The following is a 27,270-nucleotide window of genomic DNA, read 5'->3' on the forward strand; positions in this document are numbered from 1 at the left end:
TTGCTTATCTGAGGAGTGGCCCTCTGTGGTCATTATTTAAATTCTCCTCTGCTGGGCGGTATCCCCAAGCTCTCGGCCCTCCCAGCACTGGCCTTGCGGACTCCCGCCCCAGCTCCTTACCCATCCACACTTCTCCAAACTGCCCGGCTCCGAGTCTCTTCTCCATCTGGAGGGATTCTCGAGGTATCTCCCAGGCATCCTTCTCCCATGGCTTCTGGGGTTTGGGAGATACACAGGGCACTGACAGCTTTTGGCAGAGCCCGTCTTTCCCCTCTGAAACAGAGTACCCAGTCAGTCAGCAGGTGGTACGTCCCCCAAAGAGCAGAGCGTGATGAAATGCCTGCTGTATACCTCCAGCCTTGTGTCCAACAAGCCTAAACCTTCAGGAGTGCCCAGAGTGACTGTTACCTGGCAAGTCCAGGAAGATCTCTGAGTGCCTCTGAGTGCAGAACTGTGTGACTGGGAGTCTGAGGGACAGGCCTCTCTCAGTGGGGGGTGGGGGTGGGGTAGTGGTGCGATACAGTTCTTGCCCCATGTACTAGACACTGGTTCTATCCCCAGAACCAAACAAACACTGAAAACGAAGCCACGGCGGCTAGGGACTGCATGCTGGCCAGCCTGCACTGTGCAGTGGTAACCAGCTCAGGCTCTGCAGTCCAGTGTGGAGGCATAGCCTTGGGTAGGACTCACTCTTGTAGTGGACCACAAGTTCCTGTAGGCTGCCGAAGGTGCTCCTCGGAGAGATATAGAAGCCTCCACTGTCCAGTGTCCGGATCTTATAATGCTTCACCGTGTCTCCGTGCTGGGGGTCGTAGTCGCGAACAGACAATGAGTAGCTCCCTGCATTGGTCCAAGAGAAGCTCCTCAGAACGGCACCTCAGAGGCCTGGCTACCTGATGTACCTTGACATGCTATGGTGCCCTGTGAGGCCACTGCTGGCATCACCTGGGCACGTGGCCACCTGGGTGGAAGCTGAGGCACTGGGCTGCCTGGGTTCCCAATCCAGCTCCACAATTCTCAGCTGTGAACCATGGACAAATGGTTGGCCTTTTTATGCCTCAGTTTCCTGACCTGTAAAATAAAGTAGTCATGCCAGGCCATCTCATCATATTGCCCAGTGATTAACAGAAGTAACAGAAGTAATACTTGTAAATGACTTAGGATAGTCAGTAAGCTGGCTATCATCTATCTGATCTATCAGCTCTCCATCCACCTATCTATCTGTCTGTCTATCTATCTATCTATCTATCTATCTATCTATCTATCTATCTATCATTCAGTCTATCACCTCTTATCTATTTATTATCTCTCTATCATTCAATCTATCATCTATCTATCTATCTATCTATCTATCTATCTATCATCTATCTGTCTGATCTATTTAATGAAGAAAAAGCCAAGATACTATACTAATTTGGTAGGAAGAGTTATAGAAACATAAATAAAAAGAAAGAACAAAGAATCTGGTCTGATTACTAAAATGTGAAAAACACACTGTGGTCAGCTGCACAGTGGTCCATGGTGTTCGCTTGTGAACCCCTGCACCCGGGACCATGTGACCTTACATGACATGCAGGATCCAGGGGGTCCCCAGGGAATTCAGAAGGGTCTTCAACAGAGGGAGGCAGTTAGTGAGTGGAAACAGGGGTTGGAGAGAGAAAGCCCCGCACGAGCAAAGCAATGCTTCTCGCTTCTCAGGGCCCAAAAGGGCAGAAAATGAAATGGAGCCCACCCCCTGAAATGCAGCCTCTAGGAGGAGCCAGCCCCACAGACTCTTGCCTTCTAGAACCTTGAGGCGATACACATACACGCTCTAAACCTCCCAGCTTGCGGTAAGCTGTGATGTGGAGTGTCAGGTACACCAGTGACACACAAGTCTTCCAGTCTGTTCCACAGCTCAGCATGTATGAACTTTGCTAACTAGCTTCTCTGCATTTCATTTCTTCTTCTTTTTTATAACAGTGTAGTGTCATAGGGTTTGAGGGAAGTTTTAAATTGCTGAGTGACAGCTGACAACATGCCACACTGTTCTAAGCATGCTGGCCAAATGAACAGCGAATGAATGGGAATGGTATGAGTTTTAATAAATTGAAATTGCACGATGGGGGAATGAATGGGAATGGTATGAGTTTTAATAAATTGAAATTGCGTGGCTTGTATCATGCTTTATAATGAGTAGCCTCGTGGGGTATAGGTTTTATAGAATTATCAGCCTCATTTTATATAGGTGGGGAAACTGAGGTGGTGACATAATTCACCTGGAGTCACACAGCTGCTAAGTGTTGCATTTGGGTTCTAAACCCAGGCAGTTGGCTCCAGGGCCCCTTCTCAGCCACCCTATCCCAGTCAAGGGAAGCCTGGCAAAGCCGGTGCTGGCAGGATCTGGGAGGCAGCAGAGTGCTTGGGACCTCCCTCTAAATCAGTCAGACCCCCAGCATACCCCCACCTCCAAGGGCTGAGGAAGCTAGCCCAGCCCACTCTCCCGCCCACAGGTCTGCCACAGGGCTCTTGGTTTCTCTGCTTCTCTGTAGACCTGGCCAGCCCAATCCCTAAGCTACCCTAGGCACAGATGGAGACAAGAACCTGGGCCTCCCTGAAGCCGAAATGCTCACTGACCTCAGACATAGACCGAATGACTGGTCTCAGACACACAGACGCCTTTGATGCCCCCAGAACCATGTGCCTCACAGTACCAAGTGGGTTACAGTACAGGTGGCCTGGCCTGTTCAAATCAAGCGTCTCTGAGTGCAAGCAAGAGCCAGAGACTCACTGCGCATGTGGACTCTGAGCTCGTGGGGAGCCTGTGGCCCTGCTACCCTGGGGAAACCCACACAGGGGAGAGAGCCAGTCGGAACCATTCCATGTGGGCTGTGGTTTTGTTTTTTAATTTTTAATTTTTGGGTTTTCAAGACAGGGTTTCTCTGTGTGTCCCCGGCTGTCCTGGAACTCACTCCATAGACCAGGCTGACCTCAACCTCAGAGATCACCTGCCTGTGCCTCCTGAGTGCTGGGATTAAAGTTGTGTGACACCATCACAGGGTGGTGATTTTTTTTTTTTTTTTTTTTTTTTTAAACTCTGGTCACCTACTCAAGATGGGTCTGTTCCAGCATAGCAATTTCAGGACAAGATTCCTGACATCTCCCCACCATGACGTCTTCCCATCCACATTCCCTCAAAGAGCTTCCCCCCTTACGTCATATGGGGTAGGGCATATGCATGCCACCCCATGCTTGCAGAGGTCGGAGGACAGCTTTCAGGAGTTGATTCTTTCCTTTTCCCAGGTAGATCCTGGGGCCTGAATTCAGCCTGTCAAGTGACACTAGGTGTCTCCAGTAAGCCCTCTCATACTCCCACCGAGAGAATTTTAAGTAGGTCCCAGACACTGTTTTGGGAGGAGCTTTAACTCAGCCCACACTGTTTCCTCGCCAGGGAGGAATGGGACCTGTGGACAGGACACAGTGGTGCGGCTTTTTAAAAAATGAAGCCAGGGTCCAGTGGGGACCAAGTTTCAGCAGGATGTTAGTTTGCTTTCAGGGCTCAAACCACTCCTGTTGACTTCAGCCCGATTCTTCTGCGACTGAACTGAGGAGAACCACCCAGCACAGACCCTTAACCCTCCCCTCGCTGGGAACAGCAAAAGACAGGAGAAAACCTGGCAGCACGGCCACTTGGCTGAGCTGTACAGTCTCCCCAGAGAATTTCCCTAGGGTTGGAGGTGGCACCATGCCTGGGCACAGGAAGGGAGGGGGCTGGTATCACCTTTGGTAGTCTCACTGTCCCGGATCATGAAGGAGCCTAGGACATTGCCGGGAGCCAGGAGGTGGCGCTCTGCATCCTTTCGGCTGATACCTTTGAAGAACCACCTGCCAGGAATGAATGAGAACAGTGTGAGCCTCGGAATGGACTGGCCTGTTCTGCTCACATGACACTCAGGCCATATAGAGCACAGCCCACTTGGAGGTCGGGATCCAAGCACCAGACTTCAGGTAGCATTATTTTTCTTACTTTTGGGGGACTGGGGTAAGGGGTGGGTGGGTGAATGGACAACAGGTATTCTTTTTTCATTTTTTCTTTGCTATTTTGGGCACATACGGAAAAGTTCATGTTATGATGAACTTTTCTTCCCACCCTCACTAGAATAAGGAGCAGTCCATGTATCGCAATGGGGAGAGCGTCCTGAACAGGCACCAGTATGCCTCCACCCAGCCACAAGCCTGCCAGGTGACTTTCATTCTACGGGTCTCTGTTTCCTCATTTATCAGTGAGGGAGAAAGATATCTAACATTCATCATTTTTCCCCTCTGAGAGAGTGTCTCACTATATGGTTCTGCTGTCCTGGAACTCACTATGTAGACCAGGTTGATCTTGAACTCACAGAGACCTGCCTGCTTCTGCCTTCTGAGTGTGAGATCAAAGAAGTGTGCCACTAAGCCCAGCTCATTCGTCATTAAAATATGTATATTGTATATATTAATATTCTCTCTCTCTTTCTCTCTCTCTCTCTCTCGTGTGTGTGTGTGTGTGTGTGTGTGTGTGTGTGTGAGCTGGTGACCATGGAGGCCAGAAAGGTGTCAGATCCACTGGAGCTGGAGTTCTGGGCAATTGTGAGCCTCCACGTTGGTGTTGGTCCTGGAGCTTTGGCGCTCTGGAAGGGCAGCCAGTGTTCTTAACCACTGAGCCCTGAGTCTTAACTCATGAAGAGATTATTATGCACCTGGCTCTATGCAATTGTCACCTTTATTATTATTATTTTATAGTGCTCAAACTGGAGACGCAAGAGGACAAGTAGCTTGTCTGGGGCCACACAGCTTGGAGGTGGAAGAGACAGGATTAGAACCTAGGCAGGCTAACTCCAGAGCCGAGGCATGGGAGCTCATACTCCAGAGCGAGGCAGACAGCACATAAGTGGACAACCAAGAGCAAACAAACAACAAACAAACAAAACAATCAATGTCCCTTTCTGACAGTGGGACATGTCAGAAGGAAGCAAAAACAGGCTTTTCTGAGAGTCACGGAAGGGACCCATTTTGGACAGGGTCTTAGGACAGGTCTCTTCAGCCTGAAGCTCGGGAAGGAAGCAGCAGAACCACGGGCGCCCGGAGGGTTCCAGACAGCGGAGAGCGTGTGTGCAGAGGCTGAAGGGGAAGCAGACCGGCCTTGCCCAGGCTGCCTCCTGGAAGACAGGACGGAACACTTACTCCTCCGTCTCCAAAGTGTTAACCCGAGCCACGTAGTTGCTTGGGATGTAGCCTTCTTTCCGGGTGGCCAGGGATCGTGCCTTCCACCACTCCCCAGACCTAAGGGGAGGGAGGGAGGGAAGGGTCAGAGGGCACAGGAACCCTTCTTCAGTCTGTTGTGGCCCCCTGCTTTGGTCTGAGATCTCTGAAGGCAAAGCCTCCTGGGGGGTGGGGCAGCCTGCGGGGAGACCTAGAGTACAGGCACTTAGGCGTACATCCCTTAGGAAGGCTTTGCAGAGCGCCTGCCTGGGGGGCACAGTCCCTGTCTCTGGTTCGGGTTACCCAGGAGGCAGCAAACCCTTCCTCCTGTTTGGCGAGCAGTCAAGCTCTCTTTGTCCTTTACTCCCACCGTTAAGTCAGCTCTTTAGTGATGCAAAATAGGAGTGTAGCTAACCCCTGCAGGTGGGTGTGTCCCAGGGGGACCAGAACTCACTCCTCCAGGACCACCATCTGGTCTCCCTTCTGGAAGCTGAGGTCTTCACGGTGAATGGCCTCGTAGTCATACAGCGCGACCACAACGGTGTCCTCAGAGCCTGCCAGGAGATGCAAGGATGGGTCCCCATGCCACCTCCCACTCTGGACTGACTCCTCTGCCTGACTCTTAGAGCAGCTGAGCAGCCTCCGGTGCTGTTAAAGCCTTCAGGGCTTTGCGCACATCCCTGAACAAGGTTCTAGAAACCCGAGGCGAGGAACTCAGGTAATTCAGACAGTACTCGGGGATACTGGTTACTCCACCTGAGAAGAGGGACTGTCGAAGAAAGAATTACTTAAATCAGATTGGCCTCTGGGCCAGTCTGTAGGGCATTTATTTCTTGATTGGTGGTTGGTGTTGAGGGTCCAGCCCACTGTGGGCGGTGCTTCTCCTGGACAGCTGGCTTTGGATGGTCTAAGAAAGCAGGTTGAGCAAACCGGTAAGCAACGTTCCTCATGATCTCTGCTTTAGTTTCTGTCTTTAGCTTCCTCCAGAGTTCTCGCCCTGACTTTCCCCAAGTGATACTGTGACCCAGGAATTGTAAGATGAAATAAGCCTTTCTTCCTCCTTCCTCCAAGTTGCTTTCGGTTATAGTGTTTTATCACAGCATCACAAAAACAAAGCAACAAACAAAAACAGGAATATAGATGTTTTTGACTTTTTTTTTTCACCAGCTACAACTCAGAACGGGAGCTAATGCGATTTATGCGATGCCAGGACCCCTGCTTCCAGATACTCACCCTCCACCAACCCTGGGGGCATGCTGTTGCTGTTGTTTGGCCCCTGCGGGAAGAAACAGGAAAAGGAGATGGGTCTGAAAGTGTGAGGAGCCTGTGTTGAAAGGACACGGAAAAGCATCTCGCTCTGGCCCCAGGTCCTGGTAGGAGAGGTTACAGACCTAGGTGGTGTCACATGGCGTAATAAGGGGCAGAGTCTGTGCTTGGACGGAGATCTCCTAACTTGTGGCCTGGGCCCTTGCCTTGGAATACTGGATTGATCCTCCCACACAGTGCGGAGACTGCCTTTTTAGAGATGGCTGAAGGTGCTTTGGGTCTACCAGGTTTCTCGTGAACAGACTCCTCCATGCATGCGGAGCAGCCAGAGTGTCTATTCAAAGGGGCATGGCCACAAGGACCACGGGGTTCTAGGCATGACTTGGAGGACTTCACACGAATTTCTGGGAAAACAGCTACTTCTGCTGAACATCACATTATTGAAGCTGGTCACTGTGGTGCCAGCATTGGGATCCCAAAGTGCCAAGCAGCCTGAGCCACACAGTGAGGCCCTATATTAACAAATAAGTATGCAAATTATGCAAAACAAATCATTATATATTTCTATGAAACAAGTGCACACATTGCCTGTGGTGGGAGATCTATGGAAAAGTGTTTTTACGTGTCCACAGAAAACTGATAACGATTGTTACTTTTAGGGGACGCAATACTCGTGAGACTGCATAATTCATGGCTTTTGTTTGTTTGTTTTTGGTTTCTTGAGACAGGGTTTCTCTGTGTAGCCTGGCTGTTCTTGCCTTGCTTTGTAGACCAGGCTGGCCTCAAACTCACAGAGATCTGCCTGCCTTTCCTAATTTATAACTTTTTATTTTCAACAAGAGGGTGCCTCATGTCACACAATGCCATTGCACATTGGTTTGAGGAAGCATTAAGGGATACTTGGTTGGTTTTTTGTTTGTTTGTTTTGTTTTGTTTTTTTGCTTTGAAAGCTTCTCAAAGGTTCTGAGATGTCCTGCAAGGAAGGTGCCTATGTCATCCAGGGTTTTGCAAACTGATCTGGTCTGGCCACACCTTCTCCGAGAAACACTTTCTTAACTCACCTCACCTCTGGGCCAGCACCATGCAGGAGGGAGCAACCTGAGCTGATAACTGCACCCCTTCATCTGCCCTCAGGAAGGACAGCCCAAAGGTGTCCTTGGAACCAGCGCTGCACAGGTTAGGAAATGACCCCGAACGGCTTACAGCCACAGTCTGTAACTGACTCAGGATATGACCAGTGTGACTACAGGCTGTGTTAACAGAGGCCAAGCACAATGAGAGAAAAGGTGACCACTGCATTCTTCTCCCCTTCCCAGGCACAGTCCAATTCTGAGCCTTAAAATCCCCCACTTAGAGAAGGACTCATAGGACAGAAGTCTACTGCTCATGTCCTAAAAAAGAGGGCTCAGAAGGGCCAGACCTGGAGTAGGATTTCGCCTTCGTGCTGTGGACTGTCACTGGTGAAGGGACTGGGTGTGTCTGGGGCAGGCTTGGGATAAAGAAAATTATTGTAACTGACTGCCTTCCAACGTGAGGAAGAATTTTTAAAATTATTATTGCATGTGCTCTGTGAGTGCATGATGTGTGAGTGTGGATGCCGGGGTCATGGTGCACATATGTGTGTCGGAAGTTATCTCCGTGGAGTCGTATTTCTCCTTCCACCTTCGTGTGGCCTCTGAGGCTTTAACTCAGGCTGTCAATGCAAGTGAGTTTACCCCTGACCCATCTCACTGACCTAGGAAGAACTAACTTCCTTAACTTTTTCTATCTATCTATCTATCTATCTATCTATCTATCTATCTATCTATCTATCTAGGCATTGGTGTTTTGCCTGCACATACGTCTATGTGAGGGTGTTGTGAGCTGCCATGTGGGTGCTGGGAACTGAACCTGGGTCTTTTGGAAGAGCAGCCAGTATTCTAAACCACTGAGCCATCTCTCCGCCCCCTAGGAAGACCTTCTTAAGGGACCAACAGATGAAGAGCTCACTTTGAGAAGCACTAAGAATGACAGGCTCCCCTTACCACTTGCAAATGAATGGAAGGACCAAAGGGCTACAGAGCAGACACAGCTCCAGGCTGAGGTCGAAAGACTCTGGAATTGATGGCTTCCCAGATGCTTGATCTCCTCACCCCAGGACCTCCGAGACTCTTTGAACTTCAGTCACCCTGAAGACAAGCACCATCCTCCTGCTTCCCAGACGCAGGTGAAGGTTCTCAGGGACACACCTGCTCCTTATGCACAGAACAGAGCGGGAGTCTAGAGAAGAGTCAGCAGTCACACCTGCTGTGCTGCTGCAAGTACAGCCATGCCCATAGCTGCTGTCATTCCTGCTGCTGGGCTCTCGGTGTGGCTGTGTGGGACTAGCCACCTGCTGTGGCGGTCCCCACTACTGCCCTATCACCACCTCAACCACGCACCCGGGTGAGCATTCACCTCTGCCTCAGCCACTCTCGCTTCTATGCTCTTGCTGAGTTAGGGCATTCCTCCTCCAGAGCTCCCCTACTTGTTTTGTTGAGACAAGATCTCTCCCTGGCAGAACATTCTCTGATGAGGTTGGGATGTTTGGCCAGTGAGCCCTGGGAATCTGCTTGCCTCTGCCTCCCCAGCTCCCCAGGGATTGTAAGTAGGTCCCTCCATATGTGGCTTTGTGGTTTTCTTTCAGGAGTTCTGGAGGTGAGCATGTATGCTTGTGTGGAGAGCACTGTGTGGACTGAGCTACCTCCCCAGTCCCTGCATTACACCTTCTTGTATTGACTACTCTCCCTCTGCTCTCAACATAGCCACTGTGGTGGTATGCCTAGGCTCATGCATTTCAACACTTGGTCCCCACCGTTAGCATTGTTTGGGAGGCTTAGGAAGTGTGGCCTTGCTGAAGGAAGTATGTCACTGGGGGTAGGTTTTGAGAGTTCAAAGACTCACAGCATTTCTGGTTCCTTCTCTACGGCTCAAGATGTGAGTGCTCAGCTGCTGCTCCACCCGCCATGCCTGCCACCTGCTGCCCTGTTCCACCACCATGGACTCTGGCCCTCTAGAACATGAGCCCGAATAGACTCCTTCTATAGGTCACCTTGGTCTTGATATTTTATCACAGTAATAGAAAAGTAACTAAGATAGCCACGATTGCTGGTTTGGTTTTTCATGTGTGTGATGTATGCTCATGCATGTTCACATGGGTGTGAATGCATATCTGTGTTCAGGTCTGTGCGTACATGGGTACACACATGTATGGAGCCCCTGAAGTCGATGTCTTCCTCCATCACTGTCTGCCCAGGTTCAAGGTCCACACTTGATTCTATTGAGAGGTGGAGGCCTGGGCCAGATCCTGGCTACCACATAAGAGGCGGCTTCCGTGCCTGGGAAAGCATTGGAGGTGGCTGATGGTGCCACTTCTCTCTGATTTCATCTTGCTGGGCCAGTGGAAGAAGGGCTTTAAAGACCCTATGGCAAGTGCTGGAGAGCCTCCCGGGTGCCCTACTCACCAGCTTGCTGGAGAATGTGGGATCCGGTACACCTACAGGGCCCTTGTGATTGGCACTCGGCTCTGTTTTAGAGACCTTGCTTCCATCGCGGAGGAACCTGGACTTCACGCATCCCATCCTGTAGAAAACAGGAGAGAAGTCAGGAGGAGCTGAGGCCCGAGAGAGCCCCTGGGGTCTTCACATTCCCACCCTGCCTGCCAGCCCCGAGGGAAACTGCTTGGGTCCTCACCTTCTCCCTGCTCATCTGCCATAAGCCCACACAGTGTTCTAGTCCTGGGCTCCCAGGACCAGCAGAATGGGGAGTCCATTAAGAAAAATTGTAAAATAATGGAAATGGCATGGCAGAACTATGGAGCAGTGTGGGGGAGTGTGGGTGATGGGTACTGTCGGCCTGGGGTAAGGGTGAGCTGATCTCTCACCTCCACACCCCACTGCACCTCATTTGTCATTTCCACTCACATCCCCAGCCAGTCCCCTACTGCAGAGCGCTGGAAGGATGGGGAAGCCCGTGGCAGCGGGGAACACTCAGCACCGCCTTTGGATGATACCCCAGCACCCAGGGGAGCCTGGCATGAGCTAATACCACACAGTCACCATGCATTAAGTCCCAGCAGTGACAATCAATAACATGGTTCCGACAATCCAGATTTATCTGGTCACTGTTCATTCAATTGACATTTTTTTAAGACAGCATTTTTCTATACCCCAGGCTGGCCTCCAGGTCACCTATGTGAGTTCTGATCCTCCTGCCTCTACTTCCCAAGTGCTGGAATTAGAAGCATGCAGCATCACACACAGTCTATGTGGTGCTGGGGACGGAGCCCAGGACTTTGTGCATTCCAGGCAAGCAATCTCCCATCTGAGCCCCAGCCCCTAACCAACATCTATGTTCTTTTTCTAAACCAAAATCAAGACAAGCCAGCCCATGCCCTGTGGAGCTCAGGTGAAGACGACTAGGAGCTAGCAAACTAGTGAACGGGTAACTGGTATGACAAGTTTAGTGACAGGTGTGAGGGCAGTGAGAGAGGATGCTGTAGGCAATAGCTGGGCAGGGCCCTGGCGCTGGGGCAGGTGGGGAAGGCCTTTCTTGGGTCAAATTAGCCCAGGTTTCTGAATAACAACTGACTCTCTGAAGGTAGAGTATGCTAGGCGGTGGGACCAGCAAGCGCAAAGACCCTGAGCTTGGGATGTGCTTGGAGAGGTGGAGCTCCCCAGGCAGGAAAGATATGTGACGAGGCTACCACATCTCACAGGCCAGGGAGGTGGGTGGGAACTGTGGAGACTTCAGGGTTCAACTTGTGCTTTCAACTTTAATTTTATTTTTCAGACTGGCTATTGAGCTCACCCCTTGAGCTTTATCTCCAGGGCATCAATCTGCGCTGAACCACGGTTCGCCGGGCCAAGTACGGAGGACTATGGAAGCAGGGCATGCGCCCCGTGCGGGGATTGCTGCGGCTGTCCAGCCCTGGGGGATGGCAGTTCTGGGGCTTGAGGGCTAGAACTCCATCCTCTGGAGGCACACCTCTCAGACTTTGCTGCCATTGACCTGTTTGCTTTGAGACAGTCTTGCTACTATGTAGCCCAGGCTAGGCTCAAGCTCACATTCTTCAGGCCTCGTTTTCTAGTGCCAGGATTGCAGCGGGTGACCGAGTGCTGACCGAGTAACTGGAGACCGAAGTTCAATGTAGGGCTCTAAGGGCGTTGCTGGGTGGCAGAGGGCACACTTAGCCTGTGTGAGATCCTGGCATCGAGACCCAGGAGGCGGCCTACATAAAAACTTCACTGCAAAAAAGGCGGAAGTGTTTCTTTTCCCTGCATGGGCCCAAACACATGAGTGTGTTTGGAGAAAGCAGGCTGCAGGCCCCTGCAGGAGGAAGTACTGCCCCCCCCCCCCCAGCACTGCGCCGTCAGTTCTGAACTGGTGAGAACTCGGTTTCATTATGGTCATAGCAGCTGAACACACCACCTCCCGTCTGATCACGGAAGCTAAGAAGGGTTGGGCCTGGGCGGTACTTGGATGGGAAAACTCAGTTAGACCTAAGTTGTTAGAGCCAGCCTGAGACCCCTGCCTCAGAACAACCAATGTAAGTCTCAAACAAAAATAAAAAGCCAACACACGATGTCTTTACCAGTATTGTATTTACCAGTATTTGTCTATCCTAGGGAAAAAACACACTCAGCTTCCTGGAATTCTGTATATCATTAATTTGAAAATTTATCACAGTGAATCAACTGCTTTATAGCTTAGAACTGAAACCAGCATCTTTGATTAGTGACAAAAGTTCTGGGAGATGAAGCGGCATCTTGTGTGTGCGTGTGTACACTGCCTAACATCACAGCACATTTGGTCTGTTTTGATCAGCAGGAGGAACTTGCTGTGTGAGGCAAGGCCGCTCCATCCCCCTGCCTGGGCACTGACAGAGCAGCTGTGAGCACTGCTGCAAAGACTCCCCAGGCCCCAATCATGGAGTGCATATTAAGCTTCATTTACATGGACGATTTACATATTCATGAAAACCCAACTGCAGACCCCTCTCAGGAAGGATGGTGGGGGTCCTCTCTCCTCTCTTCCTTCCCTGGTGCTATGGATGCACCCCAGGGCAGCATGAATGCCCAGCCAGAACCCTACCACTGTGCTGTGCCCTCAACCTGGACAGTGGGCTTTGTCTCACGGCCTGGGGGTGGCCTAAGGGAGCTGACAGAAGTGAAAGTGCTGGGCACAGTAAGCCTCACAGGAGCCACAGCCCTAATGTTTCCATTCAAGAGCAAATGTGTCTGTGGCATGTGTGGTGGGAGGTGTGACTCGGTGCTAGAGCACTTTCTCAGCAGCACGGGGCCTTGGGTTCAAGCCCAGCCCCTACCAGATAACAAACAAGTGGCAAAGAGGCAAGGGTGGTCTGCAGTTCCTTTGGCTAGGAGCTAGTCACACACACAGCAAAACTTCTGAAACAGGAAATTCCTATCGCTCTGGAGCAGGTGAGCATGTGCCACAGAATGTGTGTCTGTGTGTGGGGGTCGTTTCAGAGGATGACCTTGGCTGCTGGCCTTCCCCTTCCACCATGTTTTGAGAAAGAGCCGTGTGAAGAAGAATTCCTGGAAAGGAGCTATGTCCACCAAAGCAGACTGGCTGACTAGAGCTCCACTGTAGAAAGGCTGCCACGCTGCAAATCCAGAGCCTAATTAACACGCTATCTTGAGTCTCCTAGACACATTCCATTACCACCTATAGCATCCTGTGGCTGGCAGATAGAAACCTTCCGAAATGTATTGACTTAATAAAACCCCATTTTCCACCGATCAGAAAGCGACCAGAGAGCATCTGAAGCCTACAGCAGAGACTCTCCCACTTTGCCATGACTCACATTCCCATCAACATATTTGAAAAGTGTCTCGACTCATAATTGTCTTTGTCTTGTTGCCATAAAAACTTTATGAGATTACTTCCATGTTGGAACACGGAATTAGGGGTGACCGTAATCTGCATTCCGGGCTATGGCCCCTCGGCTCCAGAATGAACTCTTGTCCCTTTTGTGTCTGTAGCCTCTTGTTCACCACTGCAGAACAAGGCGAGCTGGCCTGAGAGGGTCCCGGGATTCATCCTCCCGCCTCCACCTCCTGTTCTCCATGGGGTGTCCTGGGATTAGACACATGAGCTACTGTGTCCAGCTTTATGTAGTCCTATGGAGCCAAACTTGTCAGGCTTGCTGGCAAGCACTTTACTGCTAGCCATCTTTCAGTGACCAGTCACTTGCTCAGAGCACCTGGTTCTTGACAGCAAAGGGTCAAAATATGGTTCCTGCTCCATGGATCAAGTTGAGAAGTGAAATCTGGACACACAGGATGGTATATCAAAGTCTCACACACACACACACACACACACACACACACACACACACACACACACCATACACATATATGCAAATTTACATGTGAATTCTGCTTTTGAGAGAAAAATGGCATTTGTCTTCCCAAGTCCAGCTTCTTTTACGTATCGTAATGATCATCAATTTCTAAAAAGTACATAATTTTATTCTTCTTTACAAACAAGTAAATTCTTCTTTACTCCATTGTGTCTATATATTTCTTTTCTTTTCTTTTCTTTTCTTTTCTTTTCTTTTTTAATCCCTTCAGCTACTGATAAACCTCTAGGCTGGTTCCCTTCCCTGGCTATTGCGGCTAGGGCAGCAATAAACAAGGATGTGCCACTATGTGGACCTACAGCCTTTGGGGACATACACTGTGTGGACCTACAGCCTTTGGGGACATACACTGTGTGGACCTACAGCCTTTGGGTACATACACTGTGTGGATTACAGCCCTTTAGGGACATACACTATGTGGACCTACAGCCTTTGGGGACATACACTGTGTGGACCTACAGCCTTTGGGGACATACACTGTGTGGACCTACAGCCTTTGGGGACATACACTGTGTGGACCTACAGCCTTTGGGTACATACACTGTGTGGATTACAGCCCTTTAGGGACATACACTATGTGGACCTACAGCCTTTGGGTACATACACTGTGTGGACCTACAGCCTTTGGGTACATACACTGTGTGGACCTACAGCCTTTGGGTACATACACTGTGTGGACCTACAGCCTTTGGGTACATACACTGTGTGGACCTGCAGCTCTTTAGGGACATACACTGTGTGGACCTACAGCCTTTGGGTACATACACTGTGTGGATTACAGCCCTTTAGGGACATACACTGTGTGGATTACAGCCCTTTAGGGACATACACTGTGTGGACCTACAGCCTTTGGGTACATGCCCAGAAGTGGCACAGCTGGGTCATACGGTAGCTCTATTTTTAGTGGGGCTTTTTTGTTTTGCTTTTTTTTTTTTTTTTTTGGCTGTCCTGGACTCACTTTGTAGACCAGGCTGGCCTCCAACTCACAGAGACCCGCCTGCCTCTGCCTCCCGAGTGCTGGGATTAAAGGCGTGAGCTACCCACACCTGGCTAATTTTAGTGTTTTTGAGAAACTTTCATATTGATTTCTATAGTAGCTGCACTAGCATTGACTAAAGTTCTTCCGTCACATCCTCCCCAGCGTTCGTCATTGTCCTCTTGGTTTTGTTTGCTGAGACAGGAGCTCTCTGCAGCCCAGGCTGGCTTAAGACTCATGGTGATCCTCCTTCCTCAGCCTCATTTCTTTTCTTGATGATGGCCGTTCTGATTAGGTGAGACAGAATTTCAGTGTGATTTTAATTTGAATTTTCCTGTTGGCTGAAGATGTTGAACATTTTTTTTTTCCAAATGCTATTGGCTATTTGTATTTCTTTCTTGAGAACTGTAGGATGTTCAATTCATATCCCACTCATTTATTAAATGATTTGGATTCTTGTCATTAGCTTTTGCAGTTAATACTGCAGTTATTGATCACTTTTCTGATTTGTAGCTAGAAAATCTTTTTCCATCCCATTGACTGCTGAGTTTTTTAATTTCACACAAGCTCATTCATAATTCTTGGAGTCCTTTACAGAAAAGTTCTTGCCTGTGTTTTGATGTGCTTAGCTTATGTTTTCCCTGGCAGCTTCAAGTCTTGCATGAAGGCTCCATTTTGAGTTGATTTTTGTACACGGTAAGATATATAGATCTAGTTCCATTCTTGTACATGTGCACACTCAGTTTATCAACTGTGAGTTTCTGCATTAACCGCCATGCTTGAACAAAGAAGCTTCTCTGCTAAGACTAATCGATGGGTAGCCTGGTGTGTGTTTATTAGCAAAATAATAGTAAGATGTTCTTTCCTGGGGCCTATGAGCTCCCTCAGCTGTGGGTTCTTAACCAGATTTATAAAACCTAGACATGCACTCCCTTCTGCAGAGCAGGCCTTACATCCAATCATTAAGTTTTTGGTTACTCCTTTATCATTTATACCACTATTATACTCATGGTTATAAATTGTTGCCCAGACCCTAAAAAAAAAGATGTCTAATTTTTTTACTCATATGTGGGCGCTAGCCCTGAACCTTTAGATTTATGTCTTTAACTTCAAGTGCCTGTAGAATCCAGGAAACTAGAAAAGGGTCATTGATGGGCAGGGAGAAGAAAGATTTTTTTTTTCTTTTTGGAATTTTGCTGGGGATTATATTGAAACTGTATTTTGCTTTCAGTAACACAGCCATTTTTTTTTCACAGTATCAAGTCTGCTAACCCATGGACACAGAAGGTCTTTCCATCTTCTAGTGTGTTCTTCAGCTTCTTTCTTTGGTGTTTTGAAGTATTCACTATGAAGGTCTTTTATTAGTTAGATTTATTCCTGGGTATTTTTTTTAAGCTGTTGTGAATAGGATTTTCTTTTCCTGATTTAGTTTTCAACAAGTTCATTATTCAGATATAGAAAAGCTATGGATTTTTAATGTTGACCATTTATCCTGCTACTTAGCTAGAAATGTTTATTAGAACTAAGAGTTTTCTGGTGGAATCTACAGAGCTTTTAGGTATAGGATCATAAACTGACAGCTTATATCTATAAACCTAAATAGGGAATAGAGAGATTGAGGCAGGAGAATCTTCATGAGTTTGATGCTAGCCTGAACTATATACAGAGTTCAAGGCCAGCCTGGCCTTACAGAGAGACTCTGTTTCAGAAAATGCACAAAACAAACCAAATCAAAAAAACAAACCCAAGAGTATAGGATCATGTACTCTGCAAATGGGGATGATTTGAATTCTTCCCGCTCTTATTCCTTTGTCTTGTCTTATTACATTAGCTAAGACTTCAAGCACTATATTGAATAAGAGTGGACAGAGTAGGCACCCTTATTTTATGCCCTATATAGGAGGCAATGCTTTCAGTTTTTCCCTATTTACTATTGTGTTGGCTATCAGTGTGTGGTAGTAAGTCTTTATTATGTTGAGGAATGTTCCCCCTATTCTTAGTTTTTTCAGGGCTTTTGTCACAAAGAGATGTTAAATTTCATTAAAGGCATTTTCTGAATCTATTAAGATGATGATGTAATTTCTGTCCCTAATTCTGTCTATGTGTTGTGTTACATTTACTGATTTGTGAATGTTGAGCCATGCTTGCATCCCTGGAGTTAAACCAACATGGATGTGGCATATGGTTTAAGTGTGTTCTTGAATTTGGTTTGCAAGTGTTTTATTCAGTTTTGTTTGTTTGTTTTTTGTTTGTTTTGACAACCATGCTTGTCAGGGATATGGCTGTGTGTGTCTGGTTTTGCATCTGGGTAAAGCTAGCTTTGTACTGTAAGGTTAGTTCTCTTCTCATTCTAGTTTGTGGAACGGTGTGAGGAAACAACTAAGATCTGAAACGTTCAGTGCAGTGGGGTGAAGGTGAGCTGAGAGTTTGGGTCCTGAGCTTCGGCCACAGACTGGTTGTGAGGCGGGACAAGTTGCCCTTTCTCTCGGTTTCATTTTCCTTTCTGTAATTAGGAAGCACTTCCTTCTCAGGCTTGGATTGGCGTCTCCTGAGAGAAAGGCTGTGACAAACTTTTCAAAACTTCCACATGAACGTTTCTTGTCTAACGTGGTTCCCAATCAGGCACTGGTAGTAGAGGTAGCCCCTGGTCCCACACTGAATCCCACTGTTCACTGTGTCTGTGTCTCAGGTCCTCCCTGCTTCTAAGATGCCTCAGTTCTGTAGGTGCTATGTTGGAGAGGGAGAGAGACAGATAGACCGACAGAAGCCAGTTAGCCTGGTTGGCCATTTCCCAGACTGCAGGTCCTCTCAGACTCCAAGCTGAGGAGGAGGCTGAGCCGGCTTGGGCATCCTTGAGCTAAGCACGGTTTCTGAACACATGTATGCTCTAGCCCTGCCTTTGCCAAAAGCTTGCTGTCTGACCTTAGGCAAGCCTTTGCTTCCTCAGAAGTGAATTGAGACACATCCTGAGGGAGACAGCTGTAGCTTCTTCCTGTGTGACATCTGTTTGCCCTTGTTAGCAGCAGCTCTTGGCTTTTCTCTGTGGACCTCTCGCTCAGGCTCGGCTCATGGGCTGAGGTAGCCTTGGCTCCAGTCTCTTGCATCTCATGTAGGCAGAGATCTGTGACCAAGTTGGGTCAGTCAGAGCCGTAGCCACGTAGCCACGAAAGCCAAGCTGGGTGTGTGTGACTCAGTTCTGACCAAGGAGCATCTGCCTGTGAAAGTCGTTTTTAGTAACTAGAAAGAGCTGAGAAATAAATAAATGCAGATTGCCAGAGTCAAATGCAGCCTGGCCTGAAGTTGGGGTCTTGTGGACTGTCCAATAACTTCCTCTGCTGCTTGGGCCAACTTGAATTAGATTTTTGCCTCTTAATACCACACACAGAAGTCTGCTCGGAATATTGGAGATTCTTAGCAAAGGGCTACAATTCACACCCCAGGGTAAATGGCTGATTAGCAAAAGCTCTGATAGCAGGCCTTGGCACAAGAGAAGTTAAGCTTCTAGGTAGGTTCACAGAGGGTGAAGATGGGGAATGTATATCTTGTTGAGCTGGTGACAAGGAAGCCATGGCTACCTAATAAGTGCCTGGCATATGAAGGACCCTGCATCCATGTTTGAGGTGTGAGCACATTGTGTTCTCTTACCATACATAGCTGTAAACCAGAAGACCAGAATTAGGAACCCATTCTTCAGATCAGAAAATGAAGGCCCAAAAAAGACATTCCCGTGGAAGGGAGGATGCATTCTCCTTCCTGTCATTCCCCCTGGGGTCAGCAACAGAGTCTACTGGCTGAGGTCTGGGGGTGTGAGGAACCCAAAAAGGAGGCCCAGGGAGGCGACAGCAATTGTGGGGACTCATGGCTTACAACTGTCTGCTTATAGGAACTTTCTGTTCTTGGAACAGCTCAGCCATAGGGCTGGGGCATCTTTCTAACCAGAAGTTCCTTTCTAAAGCAGTTTTTGGGGTACAGAGTTCCCGTAAGCACACTGGGTTCCTTCTGAGAGAACCATCCTTACTCAACGCTGCTCATCTCTGGTGAACATTGGGGGTCACTCCTGACTCCTCACATACCTCCTGTTGGAGACGACTTCCTCTGGCCAAGCTGTGAGTTCTATGCACATAGGAAGAGTCCTGGGGGTCCAGCCCTTTGTTCTCAGGTGGAATAGAAGTTTCAGCGGATCCACATTGGGTCCTGGGTCACCGGAAGCAAGGGATTCTACCATCTGAAGCAAGACTTTGGTTTCTGCTCTTCCCATGTTAGAAAGTTGGTATGAGATGCTTGAGTGCCAGTGGCTAGTTCAACTGCCGATCAAATTCTTAGGACTTTATCCTTAGGCCAGTGGTAAGCTCCAGAGATCTGCAGCATCTGTGAACTGGGATGCTTTTATCTCCTTTTATCTGCCTTGAGGCCAGCAGTTTGAGAAGTACAGGATGAGACCTGAAATCATCTGGGCTGGAATCTCTTAAATACACAGAGTTCTTTAAAATGTAGTTCAGAGGGCTCAGTGGGCAGAGCACTTGTTATGCATCCGTAAGGACATGGGTTCAAGTCCCTAGCACGCAGGTGTAGTGGCAACCCAGGTGTATCTGCAACCCAGGTATTTTGGTAGACAAGAGACAGGAAGATCTATCTCTGGGGCGTGCTGGCCACCAGCCTAGCTTCAGGCTCTGTGAGAAATCCTGCCTCAGAGGAAAAAGGAGGAGGATTCGTACAAAAGAAGACACAGTGAACTTAGCAAATTCCTGTGGCATCAGTGGACATGGGCCTCCTCGGGACCCAGGATTCTCAGCAGCAGTTAGAACGGTGTCTGGGGGGAGAGAGCTTTCCTGTTTGCTTTGTTCCTTGACCAACCCAAGGCCCCTTGGCTGGATCTGACTGTCTCCTTTACACGGCACAGTGGCCAGCTTGGCGACAGGCAGCTTTTCACTCTCACCTGCTGTGTTGTTCCCAAGTCAGATACCCCAACCGTGTCTCATCATTGAAGTTCTCAAAGCCACGAGAACATGGTCTAGGAATGTAGCTTAGCTGGTTGAGTGTTCAGCCAGCACACACAAGAGCCTTGGGTTCCATCCCCAGCGGCATAAGCCTAGGGTTGTTGCAAGCATGATTTCAGCATTCAGAAGGTGGAGGCAGAGGATCAAAAGTTCAAGGCCATCCTCAGGAAAAAGAAAGATGGGGAGGGGGGGAGACAGAGAGAAGTGAGAGAAGAGAGAGAGAGAGACAGAGAGAGAGAGAGAGAGAGAGAGAGAGAGAGAGAGGAGTGTGTTGGGGAGATGGTTCAGTGATTAAACCACTTGCTGTGCAAACACGAGAATTGGATTTTGATCCCCAGAACCTTCAGAAATGCTGGGTGGGTGTGGCAGCCTGTTTAATTCCAGCCTCAGAAGCTGGAACAGGGAATCTGTGGAGTGAGCTGGCTAGGGAGGCTTGACATATTGCCACACTCTGGGTTTGACTGAGAAACCTTGCCTCAGGGAGTAAGATGGAGAACAATCAAAGAAGATTCCCAGCATCAATCTCCAGCCTCCTCATGCACACATGCACGTACACACACACACATACACATATATGTAGATATGTGAGAAACAACATTATCTACAGTTCATGCACCCGCCAGGATCTTGGGATGCATTCCCCGTTGACCAAACTGAACGGATATAGATTGTTTTGCTTTGTTGCAGACAGGGATCCCAGGCTCGCCCCCAACTCTCCTGTAACCTGCTCCTCCTGCCTCTACTCCCAAGTTCTGGGATTGTAGGTGTACTGCCACAGCCAGCCCTGCTGTGATCAGCTCAGCGCAGGGGACATGTGTGAGTGTTGTGTATTGAGGCACAGACAGGAAGGACTGGTTTTTGGTAGTGGGGTCTCCTATACAGGAAGAAAGAGAACTGAGAAGGACCCGAGGCAGGGGACTTTGGTATTACCCATTACAGCTTAAAAGTCTGAAGCAAACATACCCACACGCTGACATTAGTCAGTTCTGGCTGGTGGGTTCCTGGGACAGGGGGCATGTACTCCTTTAAACAGCACCTTTCATCCCCCAGAGAAGGAGAATGGTGAGAAGGCCACTGGACAGTCACTGGTCCCTTGTGAGGCCTTTCTGGGTCAGTGCTGGGCTCAGGCAGTGATTCTCAAAGTGGCATACCTGGCGGCATCAGCAGCCCTGAGACTGACAACCCTCAGGACCTTGCCCCACGCCTCCCTAGCAATGTGCATTTCAGCATGCTTTCCTGGTGATGCCGGGGTGAGAATCTCTTGGGCTGAATGAGAAAACACTGGAAAGCACGGGCTTTCCTTTAGTCTTCTCTCTCCCTCCTATTTAGTGTGTGTTTGTGAGAAAGAGAGAGAGAGTGACAGAGAGCACGCTTGTGTCCTGGAGCTGGAGTTACAGGCAGCTGTGAGGCGCTTGTGGCACTGTTGTGATGGGTGAGAACACAGTTAGAGTCCTCTGAAAGAGCAGCGAGCGCTCCTCCCTGCAGAGCCACCTCTGGGGGCAGGGAGGCTTTCCTTCAGTTCTTAATTTCATTTTCAGAAGCGTGGGAGCATTCCCAACCTTAGATCTTAAGTGCTCTAAAATCCAAAACATTTTGGGCACCTACAGGATGATCCCAGTGGGAAAGTCCACGCATGATCTGAGGCTGCACGCTGAAGTAAAAAATGGAGGGGCCGTTAAAAATACAACATTGGTTACCTGTGCGCCGTGAGTCTGAAGTGTGTAAAAATCACAGGCTCAGGAGATAGTTGGTAAAGCAACTTGCCAACAGGGGGAACTGAGTTACACCCCCAGGACCCACGGTGGGAGGGGAGGAAGCCAGCTGGGAGTTTTGCTAATTCTAGTGTTAGGGAGGAGACAGGTGGACCCTTGGAACTCACTAACCAGCCAGCCTCATTTTCCCAGCAAGCCCCAGGCCAATGACACCCTATCTCCAAAACCACGGCGGCCTTTGCTTGAAAAACAACAGAGGTTGTCCTCTGGTCTTCGTGTGTGCATGAACACCCAAGCACACACCAACCTGTACACGCACACAGAGGTGTGTGTTAACATACACACATTTCCTTTTTAAGACTTAGGTCTAAAAGACACCATCCCCAAGACGCCTCACTGTGCCCTCAACATGCAGAATCCTGCCACACTCTGAAATCCTAAACACCTCTGACCCGGAGCAGTCTCGATGTAGGGACATTCAACCTGTCTTCTTACCACCCCATCCCACAACTATGGAAACAGAGGCGCAGAAAAGCCAAACTCCCTGCCCAGAATTCTGCAGACACGCCCCGCCCCCCTTCCCTGGACTGCTCGACTTCAGAGGGCAACTTAAAACAGCCCATATTACAGAGGAGGAAGCTGGAGCCCAGGGAACAGCCAGTGACATGCCGGGATCTCACAAAGAGGAGATGGTGGTAGATTGTGGCCTCTGTGGAAGGGGTGCTGGGGCTTGCTGCACATCTGCTAGGGGTCAGCCAGGAAGGCAGGGGGCTCAGACATACAGCTGCGGGCTGGGCCTGGGTGTGGCGAGCATGGGCACGTCGTGGCCCAGCTGTTCCTTTAGCGCTGCCCGCTGCCTACCCGGCGTGACCTGCCACCCACCCACCACCCCCAGTGGGAACTGAGGGCCTTTCCCTCCCCTCCTGCTTCTTCTTCTTGGTGAGTAAGTGTGTGTTTGAAAGAAGGGGAACCTGGTCAGAGAGGCGTCAGCTCAGCACTGTCACTCCCCTGCCTGAGCTTCCTCTATCTAAGGCTATCGGCAGGGTGGCCCAGGGTGGCGGCAATTCCCCTCGCCTAGCTACCTGGCTACCCTCCACCCTCTGTCGAGGGCGCACCCCACCACCCATCAGTCGCTCCTAGGACGGCCTTCTTTCCTCTCAACCCCCACTGCTCGCTCAGGACCCCAGCTCCCGGGTGCCGGAGGTCCGCACGTCCTAGGGGTGTCCCTCCCCCATCCCCGCCTCCGCACTCACCTGGGCGCCCGCCCTTCGCCTCGCGGGCTGCCCGGATCCTCGCAGCTCGAACGACCCCCCAGCTCTGCGGCCCCTGGTAGCCCCGGACTCGCGAGCCCGGAGCAAGCAGTGAAGATTTGCGGGCTGCAGAGGCTGTGTCTGCGCTCGGGGCGAGTCGGAGCCGCGGATACCAGCGACTTTGAATCCCTCCCACCTGTCTGGGCACAAGCCGGAGCCTCAATCCTCCCTCTGGCGCTCACTGGCCTTCTAGGCGCCTTAGCCGCGCCCAGGGTGATGTAAACCCCTCCCCCAAGTGCCCCGACTCCTCCCTCCAAGAGATCCTAACCCCACGCCCCGCTCTCCCGTCTACTGCTCTTAATTCACCTCCAAAGAACTTCAACTTTTCGTTGCTAACCCTGTCCTTAAGGGCCCTAACCAATCCCTGAAGGACTGAGTCAGACTTGAAGGTCTGACCCATTCTCCAAAGATTCCCAGTCCCCCCAACTAATGCATTTAAGCCCCGCCTGAGGATGGTCTGAGCGGGTCCAAAGGACTCTAAGCCCCCCCCAAGGATTTGGACCCCCTACCCGAGAGCCCCAATAAGACCCCTAAAGGATTTTATTGTTTTACATTTATTGATTGAGTGAGTGCGTGTATATGTGTAAGTACACGCGACCCTCAGCGTGGTGTGGAGGTTAGAACTTAAATTCCCGGGATTGAACTCGGCTCGCCAGGCTTTGGCGGTAGGAGTCTATGCCTAAACTATCTGCCTCCTCCCGGTGTAGGATTTTTAATCTCACTTTTTGTTCTGCCCGGAGTCTTAACCCTATTCACTAGATTTGTAATGTACCCTTCTGAAAGGATGGAATCCACTGCCTGCCACCGGGATCCTAATCCATAGGGCTCAAACCTCGGGTCCTGCCCTTGAGCTACCAGCCCTTCCCTTCAAAGACTGTCGGCCCGCCCCGGAAAGCATGCAGCCCCCTTCAAGTCTGGCCACGCCCTCCAGGAGTCTGGTGGGTTCCCACCTCCCTCCAGCTCCTCCCACACTCAGCGGTTTTCCTTCCACCCAGCCCAGTGCTTATTCAAACTCCATGCAAAGTCTGGCGCCCTCGGGAGTTCTCTGCCTTGCTCTGGGCAGGACTTGGAACTGCTTAGAGGACCTCCCAGGTTGAGGGGGGAGAAGTCTGACTGGCAGGCCACTGAGGCTTTCTTACTGCGTGGCATCCCGCCCAGCAAGGGCAGAGAGCATCGTTCAGAAAGACAAGGACGGAAGCTCTGACCTGTGATCCACACCTGCCAAAAACGAACAGCGGTCCTCCAGCCAGGCCAGACCCCCGGCGTCTCTCGTTCATTCGTGTACGCGAGCGTGTGTGCATTCAGCAGCACTGTGTATTGGGTAACCGACTCTTGTGAGCACAACCCAACGTTAGCAGCATCCCTGGGCTCCACCGTCTGGGCCCAGGAGCACTCTCTGCCCCTTTCTGACAATCAGACTTGCACTCTCTGCCCCTTTCTGACAATCAGACTTGCCCCCCCCCCCCCCCCCGAACACAGCCTGGCCGACTACCCCCACCCCACGCAACCCCTGCGGAGAAAGACACTCACCTCCGCACTTAGGCGTTTGTTGTGTACTTTAATATGCACAACGCATATCCTATTTATAAAAACAGCCTGAGTTTTGAGCGCGTTAAATTGACTTGGACACAGTCTGCGTGGGAGACATAAACAATACGTTGTTATCTCGGGAGTGAAGGAGACTGAGGTGAGAAGGGAGCCAGTGAGGCAGCATCACAGTCAGCGACTGGCAGCTGCAGCGTCCGGCTGGGGCAGGAGGCAGGACACTGTACAGCACACACACATTATCGCCACCCCTCTCACTAACCTCCCCAACCTCGTTATCCACCTTGAGACAAGGGCCTCGGCATTTAGACACGCGCTTCTGTGGGATGTTAGGTGAGGGATGCCTATAGGCTGGTTCGGGTGACCCCTTTACCCTCATCACGTGGGCAGCAGAGGCTGGTGCAGATCTCTGTAAATTCCTGGTCAGCCCGGTCTGCACAGCAAGTTCCAGGCCAGCCAGGGTTACACGGTCAGACTCTGATTTTAGAATATTTTAAAAGTTTATCCTTACTGTGTGTACGTGTGTAGGATGCGCACGGGAGTGCGTGTGCACAGGAGCCACGCATGCGTGCGGACAACTTTGGGGAGACGGCTCTCTCCTTCTGCTATAGGATCTGGCGATCAAACTCAGGTTGTCAGGTAAATAAATGTAATTAAAACTTACATGGTACAATTATGAATACTAAGCCTGGTGAGTCTAGGCTTGGTAGTGGTACTCGTAATACCTGCCTGTGGAACCATACCCTTAATTGGATTATGGACTGTTTTGGTCTCGGGCTACAGCTCACTTGGTAGAGGGCACAGGAACCTGGGTGTGAGCACCAGCACCGGACAAGCAGGGCACAGTGACACACACCTGTAGTGCCTGCACGTGGGAAATGGAGAAGGAACCCATGGTTGTCTTCAGCTTTGGGGTGAGTCTGAGACCAGCCTGGGTCTGGAGCCATAAACTGTTGAGTGGGCAAAGTGTCTCCATGACTTGTGTCCCCACCAGAAGCATGTGGATTTTAGTCACCCCACATCCTTGCCATCTGATGATGTCATCTTTTAACCCCCAGGCTGCAGAGATGATGCAGAAACTAAGAACACTGGCTGCTCTTTTTGAGGACCAGGGTTCCATTCTCAGCATTTACAAGGTGGTTCACAACTGTGTGTAACTCCTGTCCCAGGGAACCACACACCACCTTCTGGCATGCGTGGGCACCAGGCATGCATGTATGCATAGACATATATGCTGGCTATAAACCTCCATAACAGCAACATCTTCAAGAGGAGCTAATATATATGTTTAGACCCCATCAAGGCCTATTGAGACAGGTCAGTGTGTAAAAGTGCTTGCTGCAAGCCTGATAGCCCGAGTTTGATCCTCAGGATCTGTGATGAAAGGAGAGAAATGGCTCTCATGAGCTGTCTTCTCCTCTCAAGTGTTCTGTGATACATACATGCTCGCGCGCGCGCGCGCGCGCGCGCGCACACACACACACACACACACAACGTATAATAAAAACAATTCCCACCTAACCCTGATGTTTACATTAAAACATTTATACACTTACAAATTTTATGCTACAACAGTGTACAACAAGTCTCTGAAGTGGCAAACCTTCTTGTCATTCATCCATCCTGCCATTGTCGTGGACAATCTGGCTGACTAGGGGAAGAATCAGGGAAATGCAGCCATAGCATTGCTATTTGCCCATTGGCTTCTATAAAAATCAGCTTCTCTGAGCCTCAGTCTCCTCATGCCAAGTGGTAATGAAAATAGCACTTACCTAAGAAGGTCACTGCAAGAGTCAGGCATAGTCAAAGCTTGGACTGATTTCTACACTTGCCTGTATTTTGGAAACTTGGAACTGGCAGGGTTCCAATTGGAGCTGTGTGTGGGAGCCAGGGCTCACCCACCTGCCTTGCTCCAAAGATAAAAGAACCGGCGTGCAGTTTAGAAAGAGGCTACCGAAGAAGGATGATGGCCCTGAGACCATGGACTATGGGAACCTTGGAAAGACACTGCCACTGAAATCTGTGACTGAAGCAGGATCTGGGGCAGGAAGCCATCCTGGCTGGGAGTGTCTAAACTTAGACTCTCATGTTCCTTCTGCCTTAGGAAGTAACCCTGACCTGAGTGTGCCATTCAACATCTCCAATCCATCTTATCAGTGCACTTTTATGGAGTGCTTGCTGAGTGATGAGCGCCTAGCAGGGAGCTAAGGAAATCAGAGGATGAGGCAGCTCCTAGCCAGGGCCTCAGGACTGCTTCATCTTAATGCAGGACACTAAGTAGTCACACAAATAAGGGTTAGAAGGTGGAAATCCATGCAGGGATACACAGGGGAACCTCTGAAGTTCCCAGAGGAAGCAGAAGGTAAGCAGAGACCAGAAGGCTAAATGGGAGCCAGAGAGTCGAAGAAACAGGGCATGGGAGCAGTGGGCATGTGGTGCCCGCTCTCCAAGATTGGCATTCAGGACCTTGGGAGACTAGTTCCTTGGCCTTCTGAAGACAGCTGAACTGCGCCACCAAGACATCAAGAAAGGTTAGGTTATGGCTTCTACAGCTAGGTCAGTGGCAAAGGGTGTGGGCCAGAGACCCTCAGCTCCAAGCTGCAGCCAGGAGCAGCCTGGCTTCTTTATAGAACCCTCCCATCAGGTACATCTGAGGTCCCTGACTTGGCCACAGGATGGGCTAGCAGAAAGCAGAATTGGAGTCTACCATTGGCAAGGGAAAGGATAAGGCATACTCGGGTGTGGCAGGGGCTTCCGAAGAGAGCTGCTCTTAAGTGCCTCAACAGCTGGAGCTCCTCAAGCTACATCTCAAAGGATTTGCTAAGTCTCCCTCCACCCTCCCTTT

The 27,270-nt window shown here is 50.0% G+C and overlaps 1 protein-coding gene across 1 annotated transcript in view; it reads right to left on the reverse strand.

Moving 5' to 3' along the window:
* Hck (HCK proto-oncogene, Src family tyrosine kinase) overlaps positions 1-23,098 on the reverse strand; it is a 35,951-nt gene extending 12,853 nt beyond the window's left edge. Inside the window, exons 1-8 of the mRNA XM_021639723.2 lie at positions 22,824-23,098; positions 9,966-10,083; positions 6,451-6,493; positions 5,672-5,771; positions 5,200-5,298; positions 3,761-3,864; positions 691-840; positions 121-273 (exon numbers count right to left, since the gene is read on the reverse strand). Coding sequence (XP_021495398.1) covers positions 121-273; positions 691-840; positions 3,761-3,864; positions 5,200-5,298; positions 5,672-5,771; positions 6,451-6,493; positions 9,966-10,082 — 766 coding nt within the window. The 5' untranslated portion in view covers position 10,083; positions 22,824-23,098. The remainder of the gene's footprint in view (positions 1-120; positions 274-690; positions 841-3,760; positions 3,865-5,199; positions 5,299-5,671; positions 5,772-6,450; positions 6,494-9,965; positions 10,084-22,823) is intronic.
* Between the last annotated feature and the right edge of the window lie 4,172 nt (positions 23,099-27,270).

This window comes from Meriones unguiculatus, chromosome 4 (assembly GCF_030254825.1).
Source record: "Meriones unguiculatus strain TT.TT164.6M chromosome 4, Bangor_MerUng_6.1, whole genome shotgun sequence".
Lineage (NCBI taxonomy): Eukaryota > Metazoa > Chordata > Mammalia > Rodentia > Muridae > Meriones > Meriones unguiculatus.